General features: G+C 43.7%; 1 protein-coding gene and 1 long non-coding RNA gene across 7 annotated transcripts in view; one reads left to right on the top strand and one right to left on the bottom strand.

The window, feature by feature from the left end:
• LOC132891631 (uncharacterized) overlaps positions 1-21,015 on the top strand; it is a 123,839-nt gene extending 102,824 nt beyond the window's left edge. For both annotated transcript variants that reach the window (XR_009655345.1, XR_009655346.1), the window contains one exon: positions 20,828-21,015. This is a non-coding gene — a long non-coding RNA (uncharacterized LOC132891631). The remainder of the gene's footprint in view (positions 1-20,827) is intronic.
• The window catches only part of sytl5 (synaptotagmin-like 5), a 48,131-nt gene that overhangs the window by 3,946 nt on the left and 20,155 nt on the right, over positions 1-24,030 (bottom strand). For 3 of the 5 annotated variants that reach the window (XM_060929390.1, XM_060929387.1, XM_060929392.1), the window contains 14 exons: positions 23,573-23,938; positions 20,432-20,641; positions 19,312-19,427; positions 18,964-19,090; positions 17,844-17,946; positions 17,176-17,305; positions 16,947-17,047; positions 16,635-16,712; positions 15,173-15,351; positions 14,698-14,800; positions 14,443-14,604; positions 13,994-14,102; positions 9,115-9,244; positions 8,790-8,998 (listed from right to left, as the gene is read on the bottom strand). In XM_060929390.1, the coding sequence (XP_060785373.1) occupies positions 8,790-8,998; positions 9,115-9,244; positions 13,994-14,102; positions 14,443-14,604; positions 14,698-14,800; positions 15,173-15,351; positions 16,635-16,712; positions 16,947-17,047; positions 17,176-17,305; positions 17,844-17,946; positions 18,964-19,090; positions 19,312-19,427; positions 20,432-20,641; positions 23,573-23,691 (1,876 nt within the window). In that variant the 5' untranslated portion in view covers positions 23,692-23,938. The remainder of the gene's footprint in view (positions 1-8,789; positions 8,999-9,114; positions 9,245-13,993; positions 14,103-14,442; positions 14,605-14,697; positions 14,801-15,172; positions 15,352-16,634; positions 16,713-16,946; positions 17,048-17,175; positions 17,306-17,843; positions 17,947-18,963; positions 19,091-19,311; positions 19,428-20,431; positions 20,642-23,572; positions 23,939-24,030) is intronic. The other 2 variants (XM_060929391.1, XM_060929389.1) reach the window with 1 other exon arrangement.

Genomic DNA, 24,030 nt, shown 5'->3' with positions numbered 1-24,030 from the left:
CACACCTACGGTCAATTTAGAGTCACCAACTAACCTAACCTGCATGTCTTTGGACTGTGGGGGAAACCGGAGCACCTGGAGGAAACCCACGCGGACACGGGGAGAACATGCAAACTCTGCACAGAAAGGCCCTCGCCGGCCACGGGGCTCGAACCCGGACCTTCTTGCTGTGAGGCGACACTACTAACCACTACACCACCATGCTGCCACTGTTCTTTATATCTTATTAAATTTTCTATTATAAATAACTCAAAAACAATCATAGTGTAATTATGGTCTAAATCAGGGGTCTTCAATCTTATGCACAAAGGGTTTGAGTGGCTGCAGGCTTTCATTCCAACCAAGCAGGTGTCGCACCTGATTCCGCTTGTTAAATCCGTTCATCTTGGTCTCCAATCAGCTAATCAAGTGCAGCTCCTGTTTGGCTGGAATGAAAGCCTGCGGCCACACTGTCACTTTGTACATAAGATTGAAGACCCCTTGTATAAATAATACAATAACGGCTGTGTTCTCTGATGTCACTCGCTGCGTGTGTATGAACATATACTTTTTGATAAACCAGCCTCAAAACAGTATGAATGCTCACTCTCCAGAAGCACAGTAGGACTTATTTCTGCAAGAAATAACACTGTAACACAAAACCATAAGTTGCTTTTGTAGTTTTACTCAACCATGTTAGTAAGAAAGATTTGCACATCTACTGGTACTACCACCATAAGCATGTATACTCTAATTAATAACATCCTAAGACAAAATAATTGTGCCTTCTTGTACAATGGCACCAGAGGTGGACAAAGTACCCAAGTTTATTACGTAAGTCAGAGTACAGAGCCCACTGATTAAATATTACTCTGATACAAGTGAAAGTTGTCCAGTCAAATTTTTGCTTAAGTTAAAGTACTTAAGTACTTGCTTTTAAAAATTAGCCTGGCAAGGCAGACTAAATGTGAATATTTAGTCTGGCCTCGATCCGTAGACATTTCCGACAGGGGTGGGTAGGGACAACCCACTGTCTTTCAAACTGTCTCTGTGCGTATAGGCCAACGCTCTGACCAATCAGCGCAACAGTGACTGTGACGTAGTCAGAGCGCGCAGTGGGGGAGACCTTGAAATAAATAATTTTTCAAAATGTGTATTAATTAATAAACAGGTTCTAGATATTAAGAAGTTTGGAGATAATGACCACAAGTTTGGAGTCTGTACCACATACTTAACATACACTCTTATTTTTTCCAAGTGTTTTTCAAGGGTTTGCTTAAACTGTTTTTGAGAGTTTTTATTTAGTGGTGTTTGGTGAAATAATTTCCCTTAAATTTAAAATAACGGGAAAATAAGAAACAATCAAAAAGTAATGTTTCAAAGCTGTTTATTAATTCTTCGTACTGCACAAACTAGCCCCATCCTTTTGGCTACGAGCGGAGCCAGCTGGTAAATCAGACTTTTGCCATAGCCGGTCAGCAAAACAGCGAAAACGTCCTTCTTGAAAAGGAATGAGCGGAGAGCCTCTTCCTGCTCATGTTTCAACGAAAACTCCAAGTCTAATTCTTCTAAAACTGATTCCAAAGCGGAGTCAAACGCGCGCTGTTCACTAGCCATAGCCATCTTTCCTGCTGTGCTTTCTCCAGCGTCGCACAGCTTTGTCGTCACTCCTGCAAAAGCCCGCCCAAAGAATCCAAACAAAAACCTTGCGTTGTGATTGGCGGGCACAATTTGATGCCCGGGGTGTTTTTGTTTATATGGTGCGAGGCTAGACCCATTCACTAGGCAAAAATATTTTTGGCCGCTAGGCGGGTGGGTCTAGTTTACTAGGCTATTTAAAAATGCTTAAGGACTAAAAGAACATTTTCTGTCAACGCATTGTTGTATTATTGACACAATGTTTACAAAACCTAATGCCTCTGAAGCAACCCACTGTATTTACTGATGAGCTTGTAGAACCTGTAGACCTGAAGCTCCACCTGACATGCTAGCAAACTCTTTTCAAACTTGAAATCATATTGGGTAGCTAATGTTACTAGAAAACAAAGCTGTCTACATTCTATTTATTTGGCAAGATTATGCTAAAACTGTTAGGGTTTTGCTGGGATTCAAACCTGGCTTGCTGGTGTGATAATCCAGCAAACCCCCACTAGGCCACCAGGGGAATGACTCAAGTGCAGAGGCGTGAGGCGGAAGTAGAAAAGTATCAAAAAGTTTATTTACAATATTTACAGTCCCAAAAAAATATAATCCAAAAAACGCTCAGAAGATGAAGGGAAAAATAAAATATCCAAAAGTTCAAAGTCAAATACAAAAGCCAAAAAACTAGAAAAGAAAAGGCAAAAATACCAACGCTCAGAAGATCCAAAAAACAGTAAATACAAAGTCCAAAAAGAAAAGCAAAGTGCAAAACCAAAAAGACAAAGGCAAGGAACACGGAACAGAGGTAACTGGAGCTAAACATAACAGCACAAAGACTCCGTAACAAGAGGACTGAACTCAGAGGTATAAATACACAAACTAATTAAGGACAGGGCGGGGCAGGAAACAGGTAATAAGACAAAAACAAAACACAGAACACAGTGGTGACCTCTAGAGGCCCAAAACAAACATGACCAGAAAAGGAAATAACAGTGGCCTCTAGAGGCCAAAACAGTCCCAGTCCTAACAGGACCCCCCCCTCTAGGAGCGTCTCCTGACGTTCCCAGGACGATCAGGATGGGCCGAATGGAAGGCCCGACAAAGTTCTTTATCGAGTATGTCCCAAGCTGGGACCCAGCAGCGCTCCTCAGGGCCATAGCCCTCCCAGTCCACAAGATATTGGAGGCCCCCGCGAACTCGGCGGGAGTCCAGCAGGCGGCGCACGGTGAACACAGTCTGACCCTGGAAGATGCGGGGGGTTCCTAGGGGCAGGGGCATACATGGACGTCAGTACGGGCCGCAACAGGGAAACATGGAATGTGGGGTTGATCCTTAGTCTACATGGTAACTGGAGCTGGTAGGAGACAGGGTTAACTCTGCGTACAACCTTGAAGGGGCCAATGTAGCGAGGAGCAAGCTTGCGGTTCTCCACCCGCAGCGGAAGGTCCTTGGTGGACAGCCAAACCTGCTGCCCAGGGCAGAAAGTGTGGGCAGGTCTCCTATGGCAGTTGGCCTGAGTCTGGTTGGTACTGGAGGTCTGGATGAGTGTCCTCCTGACCTTGCTCCAGGTCTTGCGACACCGTCTCATGTAATGGTTGACCGAAGGCACCCCAGCGTCCTCCTCCTGGTCCGGGAACAGAGGTGGCTGGAACCCGAATTGGCACTGGAACGGCGACAGCTTGGTGGCCAATGACTGCAGGGTGTTGTGGGTGTACTCTGCCCATGGCAGCCAGGTGCTCCACGATGTCGGGTTATCCATACCCAGGCCTCGCAGGGTGGTTTCCAGGTCCTGGTTGAGCCTCTCCGTCTGGCCATTGGACTAGGGGTGGAACCCAGAGGAGAGGCTGGCAGTGGCCCCGATGCTCTTGCAGAAGCCGTGCCATACTCAGGAGGAGAACTGGGGCCCCCGGTCAGAGACGATGTCCTGAGGGAGACCAAAAACTCGGAAGACATGAGTGAACAACAATTTAGCAGTGTCAAGGGCAGAGAGGAGTTTGCACAGTGGAATAAAGCGGCAGGCCTTGGAGAATCTGTCCACTATGACCAATATGACAGTGTTACCTTGAGACTCAGGGAGACCCGTGATGAAGTCGACGGCCACGTGGGACCAGGGACGCCGGGGAATAGGCAGAGGATGCAGGAGACCCTGGGGACGCTGTCACGGGTTCTTGGTTCTGGTGCAGACCTCACAGGACAGGACGAATGACCTCACTTCCTTCTCCATTTTAGGCCACCAGAAGCGTCTTTTCAGGAAGTCCAGGGTCCTCCGAGCTCCCGGGTGGGCGGTGAGAGGGGAAGAGTGACCCCACTGGAGAAGCTTGGCCCAGGCTTGACGAGGGACGTACAGGAGGCCCGGTGGCCCCGTCCCAGGATCAGGGTCCCGGCATTGAGCTTGTCGAACGGTCTCCTCAATACCCCAGCGGACAGGAGCCACAATCCGGGATATAGGGATGATAGGCCCAACTTCACTCTCCCTGTTGTTGGGCGAGAACAGCCTGGAGAGCGCGTCCGGTTTGGTGTTCTTAGAGCCCGGGCGGTATGATAGGGTGAAGCTGAAACGGCTGAAAAACAAAGCCCACCTAGCCTGTCGTGGGTTCAGCCTCTTGGCTTGCTGGAGGTACTCCAGGTTCTTATGGTCCGTCCACACCAGGAATGGATGTTGCGCTCCTTCCAGCCAGTGCCTCCACTCCTCAAGGGCTCGTTTGACCGCTAGCAGTTCCCGATCCCCCACATCATAGCGGGACTCCGCAGGGCTCAGACGGTGGGAGAAGTAAGCGCAGGGGTGCAGCTTCCCTTCCGAGCGTTGAGAGAGCACCGCGCCGACACCACTGTCCGAGGCGTCCACCTCCACGATGAATGGTTGGGAGGTGTCCGGGAGAACCAGAATGGGTGCCGTGCAAAAGCGGTGTTTTAGGTCATTAAACGCCTCTTCCACCTGAGGGGACCAGACAAAGGAGCCACCAGTCCTTTTGGTGAGGTCCGACATAGGTGCAGCTACGGAACTGAAGTTCCTGATGAACTTGCGGTAGAAGTTAGCGAATCCTAAGAACCGCTGAACCTCCTTAACGGACTTGGGAGTAGGCCAGTCCCGGACGGCCAGGGTCTTGGCTGGGTCCATTTGGAGTTGCCCCGTTCGTATGATAAATCCCAGGAAAGAGACCTCGGGGACATGAAACTCGCATTTCTGGGCTTTAGCAACCAGATTATTCTGCAAGAGTCTCTGGAGGACTTGGTGGACATGGTGGCGGTGTTCCTGTAAGGTCTTGGAGAATATAAGGATGTCGTCGAGGTAGACGAAAACGTATAGATTAATCATATCCCTCAAGACGTCGTTGATAAGGGCCTGAAAAACAGCTGGTGCATTGGTGAGTCCGAAGGGCATCACCTGGTACTCGTAGTGCCCTGATGGGGTGTTAAAGGTGGTCTTCCACTCGTCTCCCTGTCGGATACGGACGAGGTGGTATGTGTTCCGTAAGTCCAACTTGGTGAAGATGGTGGCGCCTTGGAGCAGGTCGAATGCTGTGGACATCAGCGGAAGGGGATAGCGGTTGCGCACGGTGATCTTGTTCAGGCCCCTATAATCAATACATGGCCGGAGACCCCCATCCTTCTTGCCGACAAAGAAGAAGCCGGCACCAGCGGGTGAGGTGGAGGGTCGAATGAACCCAGAGGCCAAGGCTTCCTTGATGTACTCCTCCATGGCCTTGTGTTCTGGCTGAGAGAGGGAGAACAGATGGCCCCGAGGAGGAGTAGTCCCAGGGAGCAAGTCGATGGCACAGTCATAGGCGCGGTGCGGAGGAAGAACGGCGGCCCTGCTCTTGCTGAAGACCTCCTTGAGATCCCAGTATTCAGTGGGAACTTGAGATAACTCAGTGAGATCAGGGGGCTCGGCAGGAGACACAGGAGAGCTAGAGAGCAGACAAGAGGCATGGCATGCAGGGCCCCACTCCACAACCTGGCTAGTGACCCAGTCTATACGAGGGTTGTGGCGGGTAAGCCAAGGAAGACCTAGAATCACTGGGAACTCTGGTGAAGGAATCACGTGCAGGGATATTTCTTCCTTGTGACCTTGAGACTGGAGGAAGACTGGAGAAGTTACTTGGGTGACTCTTCCGTCACCTAAGGCTTGGCCATCCAGGGCAGACACAGACAGTGGAACTTTAAGAGGTGCAGTCGGGACTACACCTCTTAAATACTTAGATACTTTGGGCGAAGTGAACATCCATAAAGTTTCCAGCTGCCCCGGAGTCTAACAAAGCTTGACAAGAGTGGACGGACTCACCCCAGGAGATGGAGACCGGGATGTAGATTCCTTGGCCAGGGAGTCCGGGAGAGAGGGTAGGCCCCGTCACAACCCTCCCTCGGCTGGACGGGGCGGTCCTTTTCCCGAGAGTTCGGGACATGATGCTCGGAAGTGACCAGGCTTGCCACAGTAGATGCAGCACTTGTCCCTCCTTCTGCACTCCCTCTCAGATGCGGAGAGGCGAGTACGACCCACTTGTATGGGTTCTGGACAGTCACTGGAGGAGGTAGACGGGCTCCAGGTAGAGGCAGGGAGGCCGGGGAGGCTCAGGACTTGGCGGCGTTCTCTCATCCTGTTGTCCAGACGAGTAGAATGTGAGATCAGTGTTTCGAGGTCACTCGGGCATCCGATAGAAGCCAGACCGTCTTTGATGGGGTCAGACAGACCATGGTGGAAGGCTGACACCAGGGCAGTCTCGTTCCATCCACTTACTGCTGCGAGCGTCCGGAACGAGATGGCGTAGTCTGCGACGCTTCCCCCTTGCCGGATGGACATGAGCTTTCTGGCTGCGTCTTTACTGATGTCTGCTTGATCGAAGACACGCAGCATCTCCTAAGTAAACAGCTGGAAATCAGAGCACTCAGGTCCCTGTCTCTGCCAGATAGCAGTAGCCCAGGCTCGTGCCTTACCAGCTAACAAGGTTATCACAAAGGCAATCTTGCGGCGATCCGTAGTGTAGGTGGTAGGCTGAAGCTCAAAGGTGAGTTGACACTGGGTAAGGAACTCTCGACACTCACTGTGCTTGCCGTCATACCTCTGTGGTGCAGGAAGGCTGGGTTCGCGAGGTGAAGAAGGCAGCATGGCAGGAGTGGATGGTGGAGCAGAATCAGGCAGAGGAGATGGGGGCAAAGAAGTCAGCTGTGCCAGGGTTCTCCCAATCTGCTGAAGCAGTACCTTGTAGCGAGCAAGGGTCTCACGTTGGCTTGCGAGAGTCCGTCCATGAGTGTCCATGGTGGATCCGAGGCGTGTTAACGCAGCCATCATTCCCTGAAGGTTGGCTGGGTAGACAGATGAAGAAGCCTCTGCTGAGTCAGTCATGACAGAGTCTTTCTGTTAGGGTTTTGCTGGGATTCGAACCTGGTTCGCTGGTGTGATAATCCAGCAAACCCCCACTAGGCCACCAGGGGAATGACTCAAGTGCAGAGGCGTGAGGCGGAAGTAGAAAAGTATCAAAAAGTTTATTTACAATATTTACAGTCCCAAAAAAATATAATCCAAAAAACACTCAGAAGATGAAGGGAAAAATAAAATATCCAAAAGTTCATTGTCAATGTCCACCCACTGACTTGCTTCATTTTCTAAATCTTCATCAGTCAGTTCATTCACGTGTTGCAAATCACCAGTGATGTCATTTATGTCGTGCCATGGGGCTGGGCAGGGGATATAAAAATGCTGCTGGGGCGCTTTAGCTAGGTGTTAAGTTTAGTGGTATCAGCAGTCATTTCGTCCTTTTATCGATCCTTTGATCACCGTTCTCAATAATTGTCTGTGATCGACACCAAAGTGAGACTCGTTAAGCCATTGTTTTATGGCGTTAACATGTATTGTTAACTTGACTGCAGACTTTAAGAAATTATTGGATGATGCTGAACAAAATATCGTGATTAGTGGCGAGCAAACAGCAATTATTTGCCGATGCTAAAGGCAGAGGCAAATAATTGCTTGCAAGACACGAACAAATCACGATATTTTGTGAAAACCAAGTTAAATAATTGTTTTATCATTCAAATTATTTTTTTAAAATACTGATAAGGTTCACATAAGTCAAACGATAACAAAGAAATCAGATGCAATCACTGTTTTATTTAGATCTCATAGAACTCAAAATACAAAAGTGCGAAGTAAGTGCACATGAGCAGACCATTATTTGTAGGCAGCTATTTGCAGTTCGCTCAGCCAATCAAAACGGCGTAAAAAATAATTTGAATGATAAAATTACTGATTGTTTGTCTCTGGTGGGAAGAGGAGCGCGCGGCTCAGTGTGTAAAGTAAGCAGGTGAATGACTGATGTAATTGCAGGAAGAGTGTTTATTTACAAAAAAGAAGGCAAATAGTTCAAAAATGTAACACAAAGGCAGGGTCATGAAACGGGCCAGCGAGGCACAAACAGAATGACTGAGGCAAAGACAAAAGGCAGAGTCCAAATGCACAAAACAAAGTCAAAACCAGAAAGGCAATACACAGATACAAGGCTTGGTAATATGATACACTAGGTACAGCGTGTATACTTCACCAAGTCTGTGTTTAGAGAATCCTAATAACCGTGCGCTGTGATTGCACTCTAATCTGGAACAGGTGCATAGTAATTAGTCCTAATGGCGCTTGGAGCATGTAGCCCAAATGGATGTGATGCAGTGATTTTATATTTATATATATATATATATATATATATATATATATATATATATATATATATATAAAATGCGGGGGACACAAACTTAGTTCGTTATATGCTAATGTTCATAGTAAAAGAGTCCATTATAGTGTGGTTATAGTGTACAACAGACCACCAAAATCTGTTTTATGTGTGTGTTTTTTTAAATACACTGTTCATGTATAGATCTCTCAAGTAACCAGTTTGATAGTAAATAGTCTGAATGGTCTTTCTTTTAGGTGAGGCAGTTACAAAAGCACTTGTCCAGGGTGTACCCCGCCTTTTGCCTGTAGTCAGCTGGGATGCACTCCAGCTTGCCTGCAACCTTGTAGAACAGGATAAAGCGGCTAGAGATAATGAGATGAGATGAGTTACAAAAGCGCAGATTCACATCATTCATTAGTTACATAAAGGATAGTGTGAGCAAGTGACAGAAAACCGGAGAGACAGAGAGAGAGAGAGAGAGAGAGAGAGAGAGAGAGAGAGACTGACCGGTCCCAGCTCCTAGTCGTACTCCCCCAAGGAAGACATTGCTGGCAAGTGGCTCTTTGTCCCAGACAGTGAGCTCCAGACACACACTGTCCAGGTCACTATGCTGCAGGCCGCAGTAGGTGAAGGTGTGATTCCAGCGTGGGTTCACCGAACGCTTCACCACTGCAGTCTTGTGTTTTGTGCTCTTCTTGTCATCAGGCAGCAGGTACCTACACCAAACATGAAGATTAAAGTAAGATTTTACTCGTAGTTTAGGTGTTTGCTTGCAAGCATGCATTTTGTGAATCTCTGTTATCACAAAAGAGAGAAAAGAGTCTGGTCTTACCCTTTGACAAATGAATCAGAAGAGCCTGATTTGACAGCTGTCAGGTTTTTGGCTTCTTTAACCAGTAGCTCTACCATGCCTCCTTTTGGCAGAGTGATACTCTTTTTCCCTTTCAGAAAACCTCTTTTCACTATGTGTGTAAGAGAGAGAGAGAGAGAGAGAGAGAGAGATCATTAGCTTCATTCATTATGTCTGATAGGGTGTTAAAGTGCAAAGCACAGCAGGACGTTAGTGTCACATTAGACTCGCAAACGGTAAATTTTCTTAAAATAAACACCACTTACTTGATATCAAATCAGTAGCCTTGGCGAACCACAAGGTGAATTTTGTTTATCTTTTTATCTGCTGATTACCTTCTGATACTACAAAGTTATAACAAGGTTTCTCTTATTTCGTTTCTGGTTCTGATTGGTTCCGAAGTTTATCAAGAAGTAGAATGGGTAATTGAACTTGATCAGGATAAGTGCTGTTTGGTTATGAAGTTTTGCTACTGTTACACTCATTCTTACAGCGTGATGACATTGTGGCTTCGCCACTCGTTCCTGTGTACCTTTGATAACATGAGATCAACTGTTCGTAAGGCGAGATCACAATTCGCCATTCTGGTGATTGTAATGCTTATGCGCTATTGTTACACTCATGCTTACATTCTAACAACACGATGACATAGTGGCTACTGCCTCGCTTCGCCTCTATGAGGCAGCAGCCACAAAAAATCATGAACAGAAAATCTAAGGCTGGATCCATCACTGAAGCACATTAGAGAAGTGGGTTTCCATCAGAAAGAAACTCAGACATGCCCTGTGACTGAAATTGCTCCCTACTCCTAGTGAGGACACCATTTTGTAGTGCTGTCCGAAACCTTAGTGAGGATTATTTACACCCTATACAGTGGCATGCAAAAGTTTGGGCACCCTTGCTGAAAATGTCTGTTACTGTGAATAGTTAAGTGAGCAGAAGATGAACTGATCACCAAAAGGCATAAAGGTAAAGACGACACATTTCTTTAATATTTTCCACAAGATTACATTTTTATTTCCATCATTTACAGGCGTAAAATACCAAAAAATGAAAAGGACCTGAAGCAAAAGTTTGGGCACCTAGCATGATCAGTACTTAGTAACACCCCCTTTGGCAAGTATCACAGCTTGTAAACACTTTTTGCAGCCAGCTAATAATCTTTCAGTTCTTACCTGGGGGGTTTTCACACATTCGTCCTTGCAAAAGGCTTCTGGTTCAGTACTTAGTAACACCCCCTTTGGCAAGTATCACAGCTTGTAAACACTTTTTGCAGCCAGCTAATAATCTTTCAGTTCTTACCTGGGGGGTTTTCACACATTCGTCCTTGCAAAAGGCTTCTGGTTCAGTACTTAGTAACACCCCCTTTGGCAAGTATCACAGCTTGTAAACACTTTTTGCAGCCAGCTAATAATCTTTCAGTTCTTACCTGGGGGGTTTTCACACATTCGTCCTTGCAAAAGGCTTCTGGTTCTACAAGTTTCTTGGGCTGTCTTGCATGCACTGCTCTTTTGAGGTCTATCCACAGATTTTCAAATGATGTTTAGGTCAGGGGACTGTGAGGGCCAGGGCAAAACCTTCAGCTTGTGCCTCTTGAGGTATTCCATTGTAGATTTTGAAGTGTGTTTTGGATCATCGTCTTATTGTAGGACCCATCCTCTTTTTAACTTCAACTTTTTTACAGACAGTGTGATGTTTGCTTCCAGAATTTGCTGGTATTTATCCATGCTTCCCTCGACCAATGAAATGTGCCCTGTGCCACTGGCTGCAACACAACCCCAAAGCATGATCGATCCACACCCATGCTTCAGAGTTGGAGAGGTGTTCTTTTCCTGGAATTTGGCACCCTTTTTTCTCCAAACATACCTTTGCACATTGTGGCCAAAAAGTTCTATTTTGATTTCATCAGTCCACAGGACTTGTTTCCAAAAATGCATCAGGTTTATTTAGATGTTCATTTGCAAACTTCAGACGTTGAATTTTGTGGCTCGGACACAGGAAAGGTTTTCTTCTGATGACTCTCCCATGAAGGCCATATTTGTTCAGGTTTCGCTGCATAGTAGAACAGTGCATCACCACTCCAGGGTCTGCTAAATCTTTCTGCAGGTCTTTTGCAGTCAAACAAGGGTTTTTATTTGCCTTTCTAGCAATCCAACCAGCAGTTCTTTCAGAAAGTTTTCTTCATCTTCCAGACCTCACCTTGATCGCCACTGTTTCTGATAACTGCCATTTCTTAATAACATTACGATCTGAGGAAACAGCTACCTGAAAACACTTTGCTACGTTCTTGTAGCCTTCTCCTGCTTTGTGAGCATCAATTATTTTATTATTCAGAATGTGAGGGAGTTGCTTAGAGGAGCCCATGGCTGTTGATTTTAGGGACAAATGTGAGGAGTCAGAGAATTTATACAGCTTTGAAATCTGCACCATCTGACCTTTCCTAACGAAGAATTTGAACAAGCCACAGCTCAATAAGCTAATTAAGGTCTGGAACCTTGGTAAAAGTTACCTGAGAACTCAAATGTATTGGGGTGCCCAAAGTTTCGCATGGTGTTCCTTTTCTTTTTTTCACTCTCCAATTGTACAAAACAAAAATAATACACAAATCTCACATAAAACACTGAAAAGAAAATGTCTCGTCTTTACCTTTATGCCTTTTGGTGATCAGTTCATCTTCTGCTCACTTAACTATTCAAAGTAACAGACATTTTCAGCAAGGGTGCTCAAACCTTTGCATGCCACTGTATAGTGCACTCAAAGTATCCCACAATGCATTACGAAAAGTAGTGTACAACGATGGTCACTAACCAAAGCAATATATCCCATCATGCATTGCGGTCACGCTGAAAGAAATCAAATTAAAGTCTCACATTTGATTTCATAAAAGGCAGTGGCAAAGAAGAAAGTATTCAGCCTTGATTTAAAAAAAAAAACTGAAGGATGCAGGTACTTTGTATTGATTAATGTGGGAAATACGCTCAATATAATATGTATTTATCACAAAAATACATGCCTGTATTCATTATTTTGAAAACCCTCCAGCCGCCTGATCTGGCACGTTTTAATTGTGCGATAGTAATGATGTAAATACCAGCACGACGTACTAGTGTCCGAAAGCGTTTTTTCATTTTACCAATGAGCTCACTATATACAGTGGTGCTTGAAAATTTGTGAACCCTTTAGAATTTTCGATATTTCTGCATAAATATGACCAAAAACATCAGATTTTCACAGTCCTTAAAGTAGATAAAGAGAACCAAGTTAAACAAATGAGACAAAAATATTATACTTGCTCATTTATTTATTGAGGAAAATGATCCAATATTACATATCTGTGAGTGGCAAAAGTATGTGAACCTCTAGGATTAGCAGTTAATTTGAAGGTGAAATTAGAGTCAGGTGTTTTCAATCAATGGGATGACAATCAGGTGTGAGTGGGCACCCTGTTTTATTTAAAGAACAGGGATCTATCAAAGTCTGATCTTCACAACACATGTTTGTGGAAGTGTATCATGGCATGAACAAAGGAGATTTCTGAGGACCTCAGAAAAAGTGTTGTTGATGCTCATCAGGCTGGAAAAGGTTACAAAACCATCTGTAAAGAGTTTGGACTCCACCAATCCACAGTCAGACAGATTGTGTACAAATGAAGGAAATTCAAGACCATTGTTACCCTCCCCAGGAGTGGTCAACCAACAAAGATCACTCCAAGAGCAAGGCGTGTAATAGTCGGCGAGGTCACAAAGGACCCCAGGGTAAATTCTAAGCAACTGAAGGCCTCTCTCACATTGGCTAATGTTAATGTTCATGAGTCCACCATCAGGAGAACACTGAACAACAATGGTGTGCATGGGAAGGTTGCAAGGAGAAAGCCACTGCTCTCCAAAAAGAACATTGCTGCTCGTCTGCAGTTTGCTAAAGATCACATGGACAAGCCAGAAGGCTATTGGAAAAATGCTTTGTGGATGGATGAGACCAAAATAGAACTTTTTGCTTTAAATGAGAAGTGTTATGTTTGGAGAAAGGAAAACACTGTATTCCAGCATAAGAACCTTATCCCATCTGTGAAACATGGTGGTAGTAGTATCATGGTTTGGGCCTGTTTTGTTGCATCTGGGCCAGGACTGCTTGCCGTTATTGATGAAACAATGAATTCTGAATTATACCAGTGAATTCTAAAGGAAAATGTCAGGACTTCTGTCCATGAAGTGAATCTCAAGAGAAGGTGGGTCATGCAGGAAGACAATAACCCTAAGCACACAAGTCATTCTACCAAAGAATGGTTAAAGAAGAATAAAGTTAATGTTTTGGAATGGGCAAGTCAAAGTCCTGACCTTAATCCAATGGAAATGTTGTGGAAGGACCTGAAGCTAGCAGTTCATGTGAGGAAACCCACCAACATCCCAGAGTTGAAGCTGTTCTGTATGGAGGAATGGGTTTAAATTCCTCCAAGCCGGTGTGCAGGACTGATCAACAGTTACCGGAAACGTTTAGTTGCAATTATTGCTGCACAAGGGGGTCACACCAGATACTGAAAGCAAGGGTTCACATACTTTTGCCACTCACAGATATGTAATATTGGATCATTTTCCTCAATAAATAAATGACCAAGTATACTATTTTTGTCTCATTTGTTTAACTGGGTTCTCTTTATCTACTTTTAGGACTTGTGTGAAAATCTGATGATGTTTTAGGTCATATTTATGCAGAAATATAGAAAATTCTAAAGGGTTCACAAACTTTCAGGCACCACTGTAGTCCTCTATATAGTAATTCCCTATATAGGGAGTAGGGAGTAGTGAATGAGTGAGCGATTTCCGACACAGGGATGGACTCAATCAGTGACATTTCTCTGCAGTACCTTGTATTTGGTCCAGTGGCAGTGAAAGGTTCCTCTCTGCAGGAATGTATTTAAGTACCACAGTCAGCTCACCCTTATACTGCATCAAAGAGTCTGTAGAGCACTCAGCCTGCAGGGAGCCCACCATTAAAGAACATCACAGAGCATTACACTGCACAGAAGTGTTAGTTTCACCATCTTTGTGATATAATTTGCTTGACTTGTGTATCACTAAGTGTATTGTAATAATAATAATAATAATAATAATAGTAATACCTAGCTCTATTCCTTCACCCCAGTAACCAAAGAGACATTTTTATTCTTTTAATTCTTTGGATTAAAGCTGCATGTTAGGATTCATCTTTCTTAAAGGAGACCTGTCAAATGTCCACCCAAGGCCAAAGTTATCATGTATTCCTATTATAGTGTATAAGGAAATCTGGTTAGAAATGTGCATGTGTGTGTCGTACTCTTGGTTGCAAAGGGAACCAATCCTCTATCTGTTTGTCAAATTCCCAGGAGTCAAAGGTAAGCTCCGTCTCTCCTAAGAAGGTGTTGTGTCCGAAGCGGTCATGATGCCACACAGAAACCTGTAGAGTACGTGTCTCCAGCTGGGAATGACTCACCACATACTGCACACACAGAGAGGGAGAGAGGGCGTCTCATGTATACTGTCAGGGAAACACACTCCCAAGCTGACACATGTGAACCCATTCCTGTCTCACCCTCAGGTTCTCGTTGAATACTGGGTCAGTGGTGTTGCTTTTGATGCTGGTTTTTCGTTTACTCTGGCGTGACTTGTCTGGTAAGAGGTAGGTTTTAACATAACTGCGAAACACACAAATACACACAAGCATATGCAAAGCTCTGGATGATAATCAAATCATTTAATTTCCACTCTGATTATAAAGAGTAGCTAAACAAACTCTTAAGCCATAATCAAGAATTCTATATATATCAGCTGATTTAATACTGTAAAAACATCAGACACCTTGCAACAGTAAAGCTGAAATATACAGTGTCATGTCTAGCATGCTGATTGTCAGAACCAGTGCTAAAGCAGCTCTAGTGCTCTTTTGCCAGTTCCTGTTTGGAGAGTTTGATGAGCTGCAGTAAATAATTTTAAAATGGGAAAGTACTAATTTTCTATGCTATTCTGATATGTACGTGTATATTGTACTTGCACGTGCGGGCTCTTACGGGTCAGTCCGCTGTCTCCGGTCGTCTCCGGTTGCTAGGCAGCGACACTCTCGCACTAGAATGTTGAGTGCTCCTGTTTTATAGCTGTAGGAGATGTTCAGCAGGATCTCTCCAGAAACGCGCGCGTTGCCATAGTCACCCATCTCACTGTACACGCTCATAATACTGTTCAGACTGCTCTGCAAGAGTAGGGACACAACTGTTTTAAAACTCTGACTTTCTGTTTGTGATTACGTACATGTGTTTGTGTGCATGTTACAGACATGGGCAGCTGTCAGGAATACACAGCGAGCATACGTAGACACGCATACACACACACACAGCTAGAGCACTCACAGTCTCAGCATCCGAGTCGGGTACATTAAGGTATCCCCACTTTCGCTGCGAGCCTGGAGTGGAAGACTAGGAGGAGGAACAGAGCAAAGTGAAAGAGAAGACAGAGTGACAGACTGAAAGTGGTAAAAGTAAGAAGGAAATAGAAAGGGCCAAAAAGAGTGAAAGAAAGACAGATAGCTAAAGGAATAATACAAATAGATCTAATGCTAATGCTGTTTTTTATACCCAGATTCCGCTCTTTATTTCAGTTATTACAGACTGCCTTTACAAAAGAAAAAAAAGGCTTTTACAGCAAGAGCTTACTTCGAAATCTCCTTTCTCCATTTTGTCTCCTTTAGCGCAGTACAGTTCACTGGTTGCAGCATGACTCACATAGAAATTATGCATAAATAGTGTGCTGCAAGATACTTCATGAGCCCTTCAAACTGCCCACCTGTACTTTATCAATTTTAATTGCACTTTATGCTTTATATTCCTATCTGCATGGAGTAGGTGAAGGAAAAGTTTAAAAAGCACTTGTCTCTGTGTGTGCACCTGTGTCTGTTTAAAAGAAGATGAAAAGTACGCTTATACGAGTATGTGTACGTGCCTGCCAAGATCCAGCAAAGATTCGAGACTTGTGCAGGTCTGAGCTCAGCCTTTGTCTGATTCGGAGACACAAGCTACGGTACATAAATAGAAAAAAATAGCCCGCTCAGAAATACCAGGATTCAAACCAACGTTGCAAAACCTGTTCCGTTCCTGGATAGTGCTCTAGACCACTCAGCCACAGAGGATTACATTGCAAGCTGAGGTTATATAACGTGGCACTTACATAGTCAGTACGCTTTGGCGCCACATCGCAACTGTGGAATCGCTACCTGAGGCTGGCCCGCCAATTACGTTCCTAAACACACTCGCACTCGGTTAAACATACACATACAGACACGTGCCTCTATAGGCTTCAGCCAAAGGCTGAGCCAAAAATGCTCTAAAATAGAATTTTCCAAAGCAGAAATGTTAACTTATAAGCACATCCACATGATACAAACATAGACTCTACATATATATCACATTTATATCAGCTGCACCAGAGGTATAAACACACAGTGACGTGTATGTGTGTGTATGTGTACGGAGTTAATACCACAGATTGAGCACTGCTGACACTGCGGGTGGTTTTGTAATGAGCAGACATCAGAGCATCGATGTCTTCATCTGAGTCCTATAACACAAGAAAAGGCATCAGCCAAACGTTCTGTGAGCCTTTCATTTGCCATCACTCACTGACCTGATGTTCAGCCAGTTATAGTGCATTCTCTGTACACACTCGCCAATCATATGTCAGTTACAAGATATCAACCAGCAAGGTAATGCTCCTTGAGCAGCAGTGTGCAATAATGGCTGGGGAAGCTGATTTTGTGCGAAGAGTGAGAGTGCAGTTACAATGTGAACATACGCCATCATTGAGCCCAGGAACTGAGCGGCAGCGGCCAGGCAAGAGGTCATTACTAAACCCATCACTTAGATTACTGAGATCGACTTCGGAGCGACTGCGGTCTGGAAAGACAGATAAGCACAAAGACATACGGATCAAATTTGATTCTGATTCATATCCCACTTACTTGTTGAACTTGACGTGCATGTTTGGATAAGTGTATGTGTGTGTGTGCATGTGATGGTGATACCTGATGAAAGAGAGGCTCTGGACACAGCGATCGAGGGTGTGCCTGAGTCTTTTCGCTTCCCTTCAATGCTGATATTTTCAGGAATACTGTCACTCCTGTGTGCACTGCACACACTCTCAGCCCCATCAGGCTATACACACAAAGACACAAACATCTATAAAAAGCCTGTGTTGTAAATGCTTTCATGCTGTACAAACTTTACTGCGTGTGTATATTTTATATTACAAATATAAACTAGAAGAGCATTCCGTAGCGCGCATAAGCCAAATATTCAGATCTGCATCAAAATCTAATCGATTGTTCCTTGGCCAATGGCTCACCTTTCCTCAAAACTTTATCAGAATCTGTTCACTATTTCTTGAGTTCCATTTGGATCGGGCAAACAAATTTTGCCAAAAACATAACCTCCTCCAACAAAGTTAGCGGAGGTAAAAACTGTCTGAACCCACAAAAACAATGATGATTAGCTAAAGCAATGTGTTCATGTTACATAATCTATAACAACTAAATAGAAAATTTGATCTAAATGAATTGATACTAACACTGTCTATGAACGGGTCTTCTCTCTACAGCCTTAAGCAGTTTGCCCAACAAATGCACTTGGCACTGATTTAGCATCCATTACGATCTGATACATGTATATGGGGCTGTAACAGACAGATGGTTACCCTTTTCCTTCCTTCAGCCTGTGACGGTGCCCGGCCTGGGTGTGAGCGCAAGTTATTTGGTGTCGTTGGTAATCCTGATGACTCAACAGCCACTGGTTTGGTCCTAAGGGATACAAACAGCTTGACTTTTAATACATAGATGACTTCTATGGGCGGCACGGTGGTGTAGTGGTTAGCGCTGTCGCCTCACAGCAAGAAGGTCCGGGTTCGAGCCCCGTGGCCAGCGAGGGCCTTTCTGTGCGGAGTTTGCATGTTCTCCCCGTGTCCGCGTGGGTTTTCTTCGGGTGCTCTGGTTTCCCCCACAGTCCAAAGACATGCAGGTTAGGTTAACTGGTGACTCTAAATTGACCGTGAGTGTGAATGGTTGTCTGTGTCTATGTGTCAGCCCTGTGATGACCTGGCGACTTGTCCAGGGTGTACCCCGCCTTTTGCCCGTAGTCAGCTGGGATAGGCTCCAACTTGCCTGCGACCCTGTAGAACAGGATAAAGCGGCTAGAGATAATGAGATGAGATGACTTTTACATTTTATAATGTAGAAGAAATCATGATTAATATAGGCCTGTGTATGAAACCTGGTGTTGCTCCAACACACCTAACTCAATGCAAAGACTAATTACAAGAGTATTAATGAGTTTAAGTCTCATCTCATCTCATTATCTCTAGCCGCTTTATCCTTCTACAGGGTCGCAGGCGAGCTGGAGCCTATCCCAGCTGACTATGGGCGAAAGGCGGGGTACACCCTGGACAAGTCGCCAGATCATCACAGGGCTGACACATAGACACAGACAACCATTCACACTCACATTCACACCTACGGTCAATTTAGAGTCACCAGTTAACCTAACCTGCATGTCTTTGGACTGTGGGGGAAACCGGAGCACCCGGAGGAAACCCACGCGGACACGGGGAGAACATGCAAACTCCACACAGAAAGGCCCTCGCCGGCCCCAGGGCTCGAACCCAGGACCTTCTTGCTGTGAGGCGACAGCGCTAACCACTACACCACCGTGCCGCCCTAATGAGTTTAAGTGGGTGGGAAAATTTATTTTGGATGTGTACTAAAGGATCAGAACTGGAAAATAATGATAATGGTTATGCACACACAAGCCACACTCCTCACCCTTTCTTCTTGCCAATGTACCGGCCAACGCTCTTCTCAGACTGGGGTGAGGCTGACCGTTCAGAATGAGGCGTGGCTGGCCGGTCCAGTCCTGACGAGGAAAGCTTGTTCTGGCCAGACTGTCCATCTCCAAACAAAAAGTATATTTATAATATATATATATATATATATATATATATATATAATGAAAGTTGACTAAAGAATTTTGCAGATTTCTTCACAAAATAAGGAAACCCTGTAACTAAGTGTATAACAGGCCTTTATGTTTAGGTTATTTCAATAGCTTGCAAAATGAGGGAATGCGTACAGTGTCATTAGTGTTTCGTTTAAACAAGGTGTACTGTTTACCTGGAACACTTTTAAGTATAGATTGTTTGATGACATCACTGCTAGGGACTGTCGTGTGTTCAAAGCGTTTGGCCCGTTCTTCCAAAAACCACTCGCCTGTGACCACCTTCAGCTCCCTAAAAAATACAAAAAGATTTGAACTTGGTTGGTGTTTTATTTCCTAATCCTAGTTAATTTATGTACATTTAACAGTTATTTCACAAAATCGAGTCGCACATGAGCTGATAGCCGACAAGGCGCATAGCACCGAGTTAGCTATAAGCCATGTACGACGAGACTGAGTGGAATAACTGTTTTATTCTATCCACATTGACTGGCTTTTGAGAAACGGAGCATTTTTATTTTTATTTTTTGCAAATTCGATAAATAAAAACTTTATACAAAACGTCCGACAAAATCATTTCCACTTAGAATGTAAACAAACTGGCGAAATGACAGGAGCAATTTGTGAAAAATGCTATAATAATAATTCTTTAAAATTAAAAAAATACGTTCTTACCATCAAATAATTTTATTCCATATTTTGTTGATTTTTTTTGTATATTTTGGGGTTTTGTTTTCAGGGAGAGTTTTTATTCCATCCTCGGTTGGTTCAGCAACACACTCCACCATTTTGTTTTTCTCTACTCACAGTATATGAGCTGATAGCCTAGTAATAGAGTAGCCAATCAGAGCACATGATTGCTCATATCCAGTGAATGTGGATAGAATAATAGAATATATCCCAAGCAGTTCAACTGGGTGGAACTGTAAAGCACTAATAATGTGACACTATTTTTAGACGCTCTCTTACTGCACAGCTAGCTGTGTATAATAGTTTCTCTTTTCCTGCTGATAGAAAATGATGATAGCTAGAGCATCTGTTAGACCACACGGACCGGGGCGGGGGGGTGGATAGCATGCTTCTCCAAGCATGATGTGCCATACTGGTGTGTGTGTGTGTGTGTGTGTGTGTCAGTAAGCCTGGAGACACGTGATGGGATTCATGTGACATGACATTTATACAATCGAAATTTAGTAGCTATTGTGTGATGATGGAAACAATTATATTGGGCAACAATGGGCTGTTACTACCTCTGGGGAAACAACTGGGCAAAAACAGCTGTGGCTCGTGACTCACGCAGATTTGGCACAGACAGTGCACTTGGTGTTACTGCTGTTTGATCTGATGGCTGTGCAGTAACTGCAGACACGACGGTGACACTCAAAACACACACTGCCCCTCTGGAGGATCAGACCCAGAGCACGTAGACACACACCACACTCCCTCTGCTCTGGGTTACCACGCCGCCCACGTCGCTTCAGCTCCAAAAGCTCATTCTTCAGCTTTCTGCAGACAGCAAGGAATTTGCATGAGAAGCCACCAATCAGGAATCGCTTGAGGATTGAGAATTAATACTCTGAACCAGGGCTTCTCAACCTTTTTGAAGTCTGGGACCACCTCAGCACAAATTTAAATATTAGGCTCATTATTTAAATGTGTACCATAATTATTATTATTTTTATTCATCTTCAGAAACAACTTCATCCTGGTCATGCTGGATCTGGAGCCTGTCCTGGAAACCATGGATGTGAGGAGGGAATACACCACTAGTCCATCATAGGTCACCATGCACACACACAATCACACAATCATTCTGTGATTGGAGTTGCTTTTAATCTCATTGTACATGTGTATAGTGACAATAAAGGCATTCTATTCTATTCTATTCTATTCTATTCTATCATTCACACAGGGGAACTAAAGTCATTTTTAAATTTGCTTTATTTCGTAATTAACGTGTTGTTCAATTACGTTTTCAGTTTTATTAACCTTATATCATGACTCGTATTGGCATATTATGTTAGACTTATCAATCTTTTCAGTTTTTAGCCATGTTGAATGTAGTTCGTATGGTCCACGGCAGGTGTCGCTTATCCACGTGATCTTCATGAGACTTGTGCGAGACTTCAAACGTGAAGTGTCAGCGCTGCCATTTTGAAAACTGTTTACACAGCGGCCAGATCACCATATCATTCCAATTTAGATTAATATAGAGATTTGCCAGCTTCATCAATGATGGAGATTATTCCATACGACTTCAAACCATTGTTTAAATGAAAAAAAAACCCCACACTTTCGGACACTAGTCCGTCGCACTGGTATTTACGTCATTACTGTCACACAATTAAAACGTGCCAGATCAGGCGGTTGGAGGGTTTTCAAAATAATAAATACATGCATGTATTTTTGTGATAAATACATATTATACTGAGCGCATTTCCCACATTAATAAATACAAAGTATCTGCATCTTTCAGTTTTTTTAAACCAAGGTTGAATACTTTTCTTCTTTGCCGCTGCCTTTTATTAAATCAAATTTGAAACTTTTATTTTGATTTCTTTCAGCGCAACCGCAATGCATGATGGGATATATTGCTTTGGTTAGTGACCATCGGTTGTACACTACTTTTCGTGATGCATTGTGGGATACTTTGAGCGCACTATATAGGATGCAAATAATCCTCACTAAGGTTTCGGACAGCACTACAAAATGGCGTCCCCACTATATAGTGCCCTATATAGTGAGTAGGGAGCGATTTCGGAGACAGGGAAAACCTCTGGCTTGGTTACGTCAGCGTCTTTTGACAACGTTGGCAGATGTTGGTCACTTTAATTTCAGCTGTACATTTTACTTCTGTCCTATGAAGTCTCACACAGGTCTCAGTGAATCTCGTTTACGGCTGTTGCTTTGACGTATGCACTGATATGTTACAGAGCATATTTCAAACACTCATAACTTGCTATAGCAGTGACAAAATAGCTATCAGAAATGCATTCCTACATTTTATAAAATCAGATAAATAGAATTTTGATAATAAAATAATTGCCTTCAGTTCCCCTTTAAGGCCCAAGCAAACCTGCGTATGGGTGTCTCCAAGGTATACTTGATTTTCTGCTGAACAAGTACACATCTCTGAACGCATGCACCCTACGCCTTTATTAAATACTGGCCTCACCTAACGTGTATTAAGACTTGAACTCATTCAAATAAAAATTCATTAAAAAAGTAAAGCGCATGGTCTGAATAGTAAGACAACCCCCTGAATAAGATAAAAACAAGAACACAAAAGGTTTGCGTGGTAGTTTGGACCTTGAGAGATGAAGAGCTTCTTTAATGTTTAATGCTGATGTTGGAAGAAGGAAAACAAGACAATAGGGAAAAAACTGTTTTAAAACGTTCTTCTTCTGCACTTCGAATACTCTCAACTTCTGGACAGCTTATACCCACTCACAGTTTCGCACATGCACAGTCTGCGCAGAAACCAGATTTTGTGTACTGAAGGACCTTTAGGGCCAATTTGGAGGTGGGAGGAAAGTGGAGAACCCAAAGGAAACACATGTGAATGCATGGAGAACATGAAAAACTTTGCAAAGTTGCCCAAGATATCTGTCTTTAAGTGTGAGTTTATGCCATGTTTCTTCCAAATACCAAACATGGCAAACAAAATATCTCTAAAGATTTTGTCTAAACCAAAAAGACTCCATTTTTTTGTTCTGTCATGTGTCCTTTTTTTAGGTTTAATAATTCGATTTGCAGCAAATTATGGGCAGCGGAGACAATATAAATTGCTTGAACACTGAAAGGAAAGCTTTTATCTTTTTTCTGGGATCGAGTAACCGGTGCAGACCATCTGTACAGGTGGAGAAAACGGCCGGTCGCTGGTGTTTGTGGACATCTGTGAATCTTGTATTAGGTATATCAGACACTCGCTGGCCGTGCTGTGAAAATGAGCATCTGCATGCACAATTTAAGTTTCCAAATGTCACTGCTTAACTCTTAACTTCTATCATGAATACCATCATTAAAAAGCTTATAATTTCTGCTTTCTTCATACAGTATATATTGTACCATTTTGTGAGGCCCAGCAAACCCTATAGTAATCAAAGCCTTCGTTATATACATGATGAAATTAAAATGTTTTTATATTCTATGCACTCCTGACAGTAGAATAAGCCACAAACCTATATAATGGCTCTATCATATAAAAAAAGATGTTATATACCGTGAAACTGTCAGAATCTTTAAAAAAATTGTAAAGTGTAAAAAAAACAACAACAACTAAAGTGTATTTTAACATTTGATCACCTACCTGGTCAGTGTTTTAAAAGTACTTTCAGTGCTACAAAAGTATTGACAATACCGACAATTATTGTGTTGACACTATATGGTACGTCTTTTTTTCCCCATTAGTGAAAAGAATAAAAAGGGAGCAACTACCTGATGCGCTTCTCCTCTCGTTTTCGGAGTTTGTCGTCTTTTTGCAGGACGCTGAGGATCATCTCTCGCTCATGCTCCTGGAGGAAGGACAGGTTCAGGATTTCTGTTCTCTTCGCCATGGCACTTCAGTTGTCCAATCACGGTGTTTAATCACTGGGGGCTCCAATAATCAGATCGGCCAGTGCATATATCCAATAAGAACAAATTTTTAATGCATGCCATGAGAGTCCTCTATGTGAAAGGCCACTACACACTGTGAGGAGACCCTTGAGTCACTGAGCGATTCATCATGGGATCCAGAGCTTGAAGTCTGCTGAGAGTTTTTACTGGCTCTTTTTCACCCACATAAGATTGCAGCCATACTGTCTGAGCAGAAACAATCTGTTAGTACATAATCATGACTCACATACAGTATGTTTTCTATAAGAGATGACTCATTACTTTCACATACTGTAATT

The sequence above is a fragment of the Neoarius graeffei genome, chromosome 9 (assembly GCF_027579695.1).
Source record: "Neoarius graeffei isolate fNeoGra1 chromosome 9, fNeoGra1.pri, whole genome shotgun sequence".
NCBI classification, from domain to species: Eukaryota; Metazoa; Chordata; class Actinopteri; order Siluriformes; family Ariidae; genus Neoarius; species Neoarius graeffei.
Note: the sequence above shows the minus strand (reverse complement) of the source record. Positions and strands in the feature narration are given on the sequence as shown.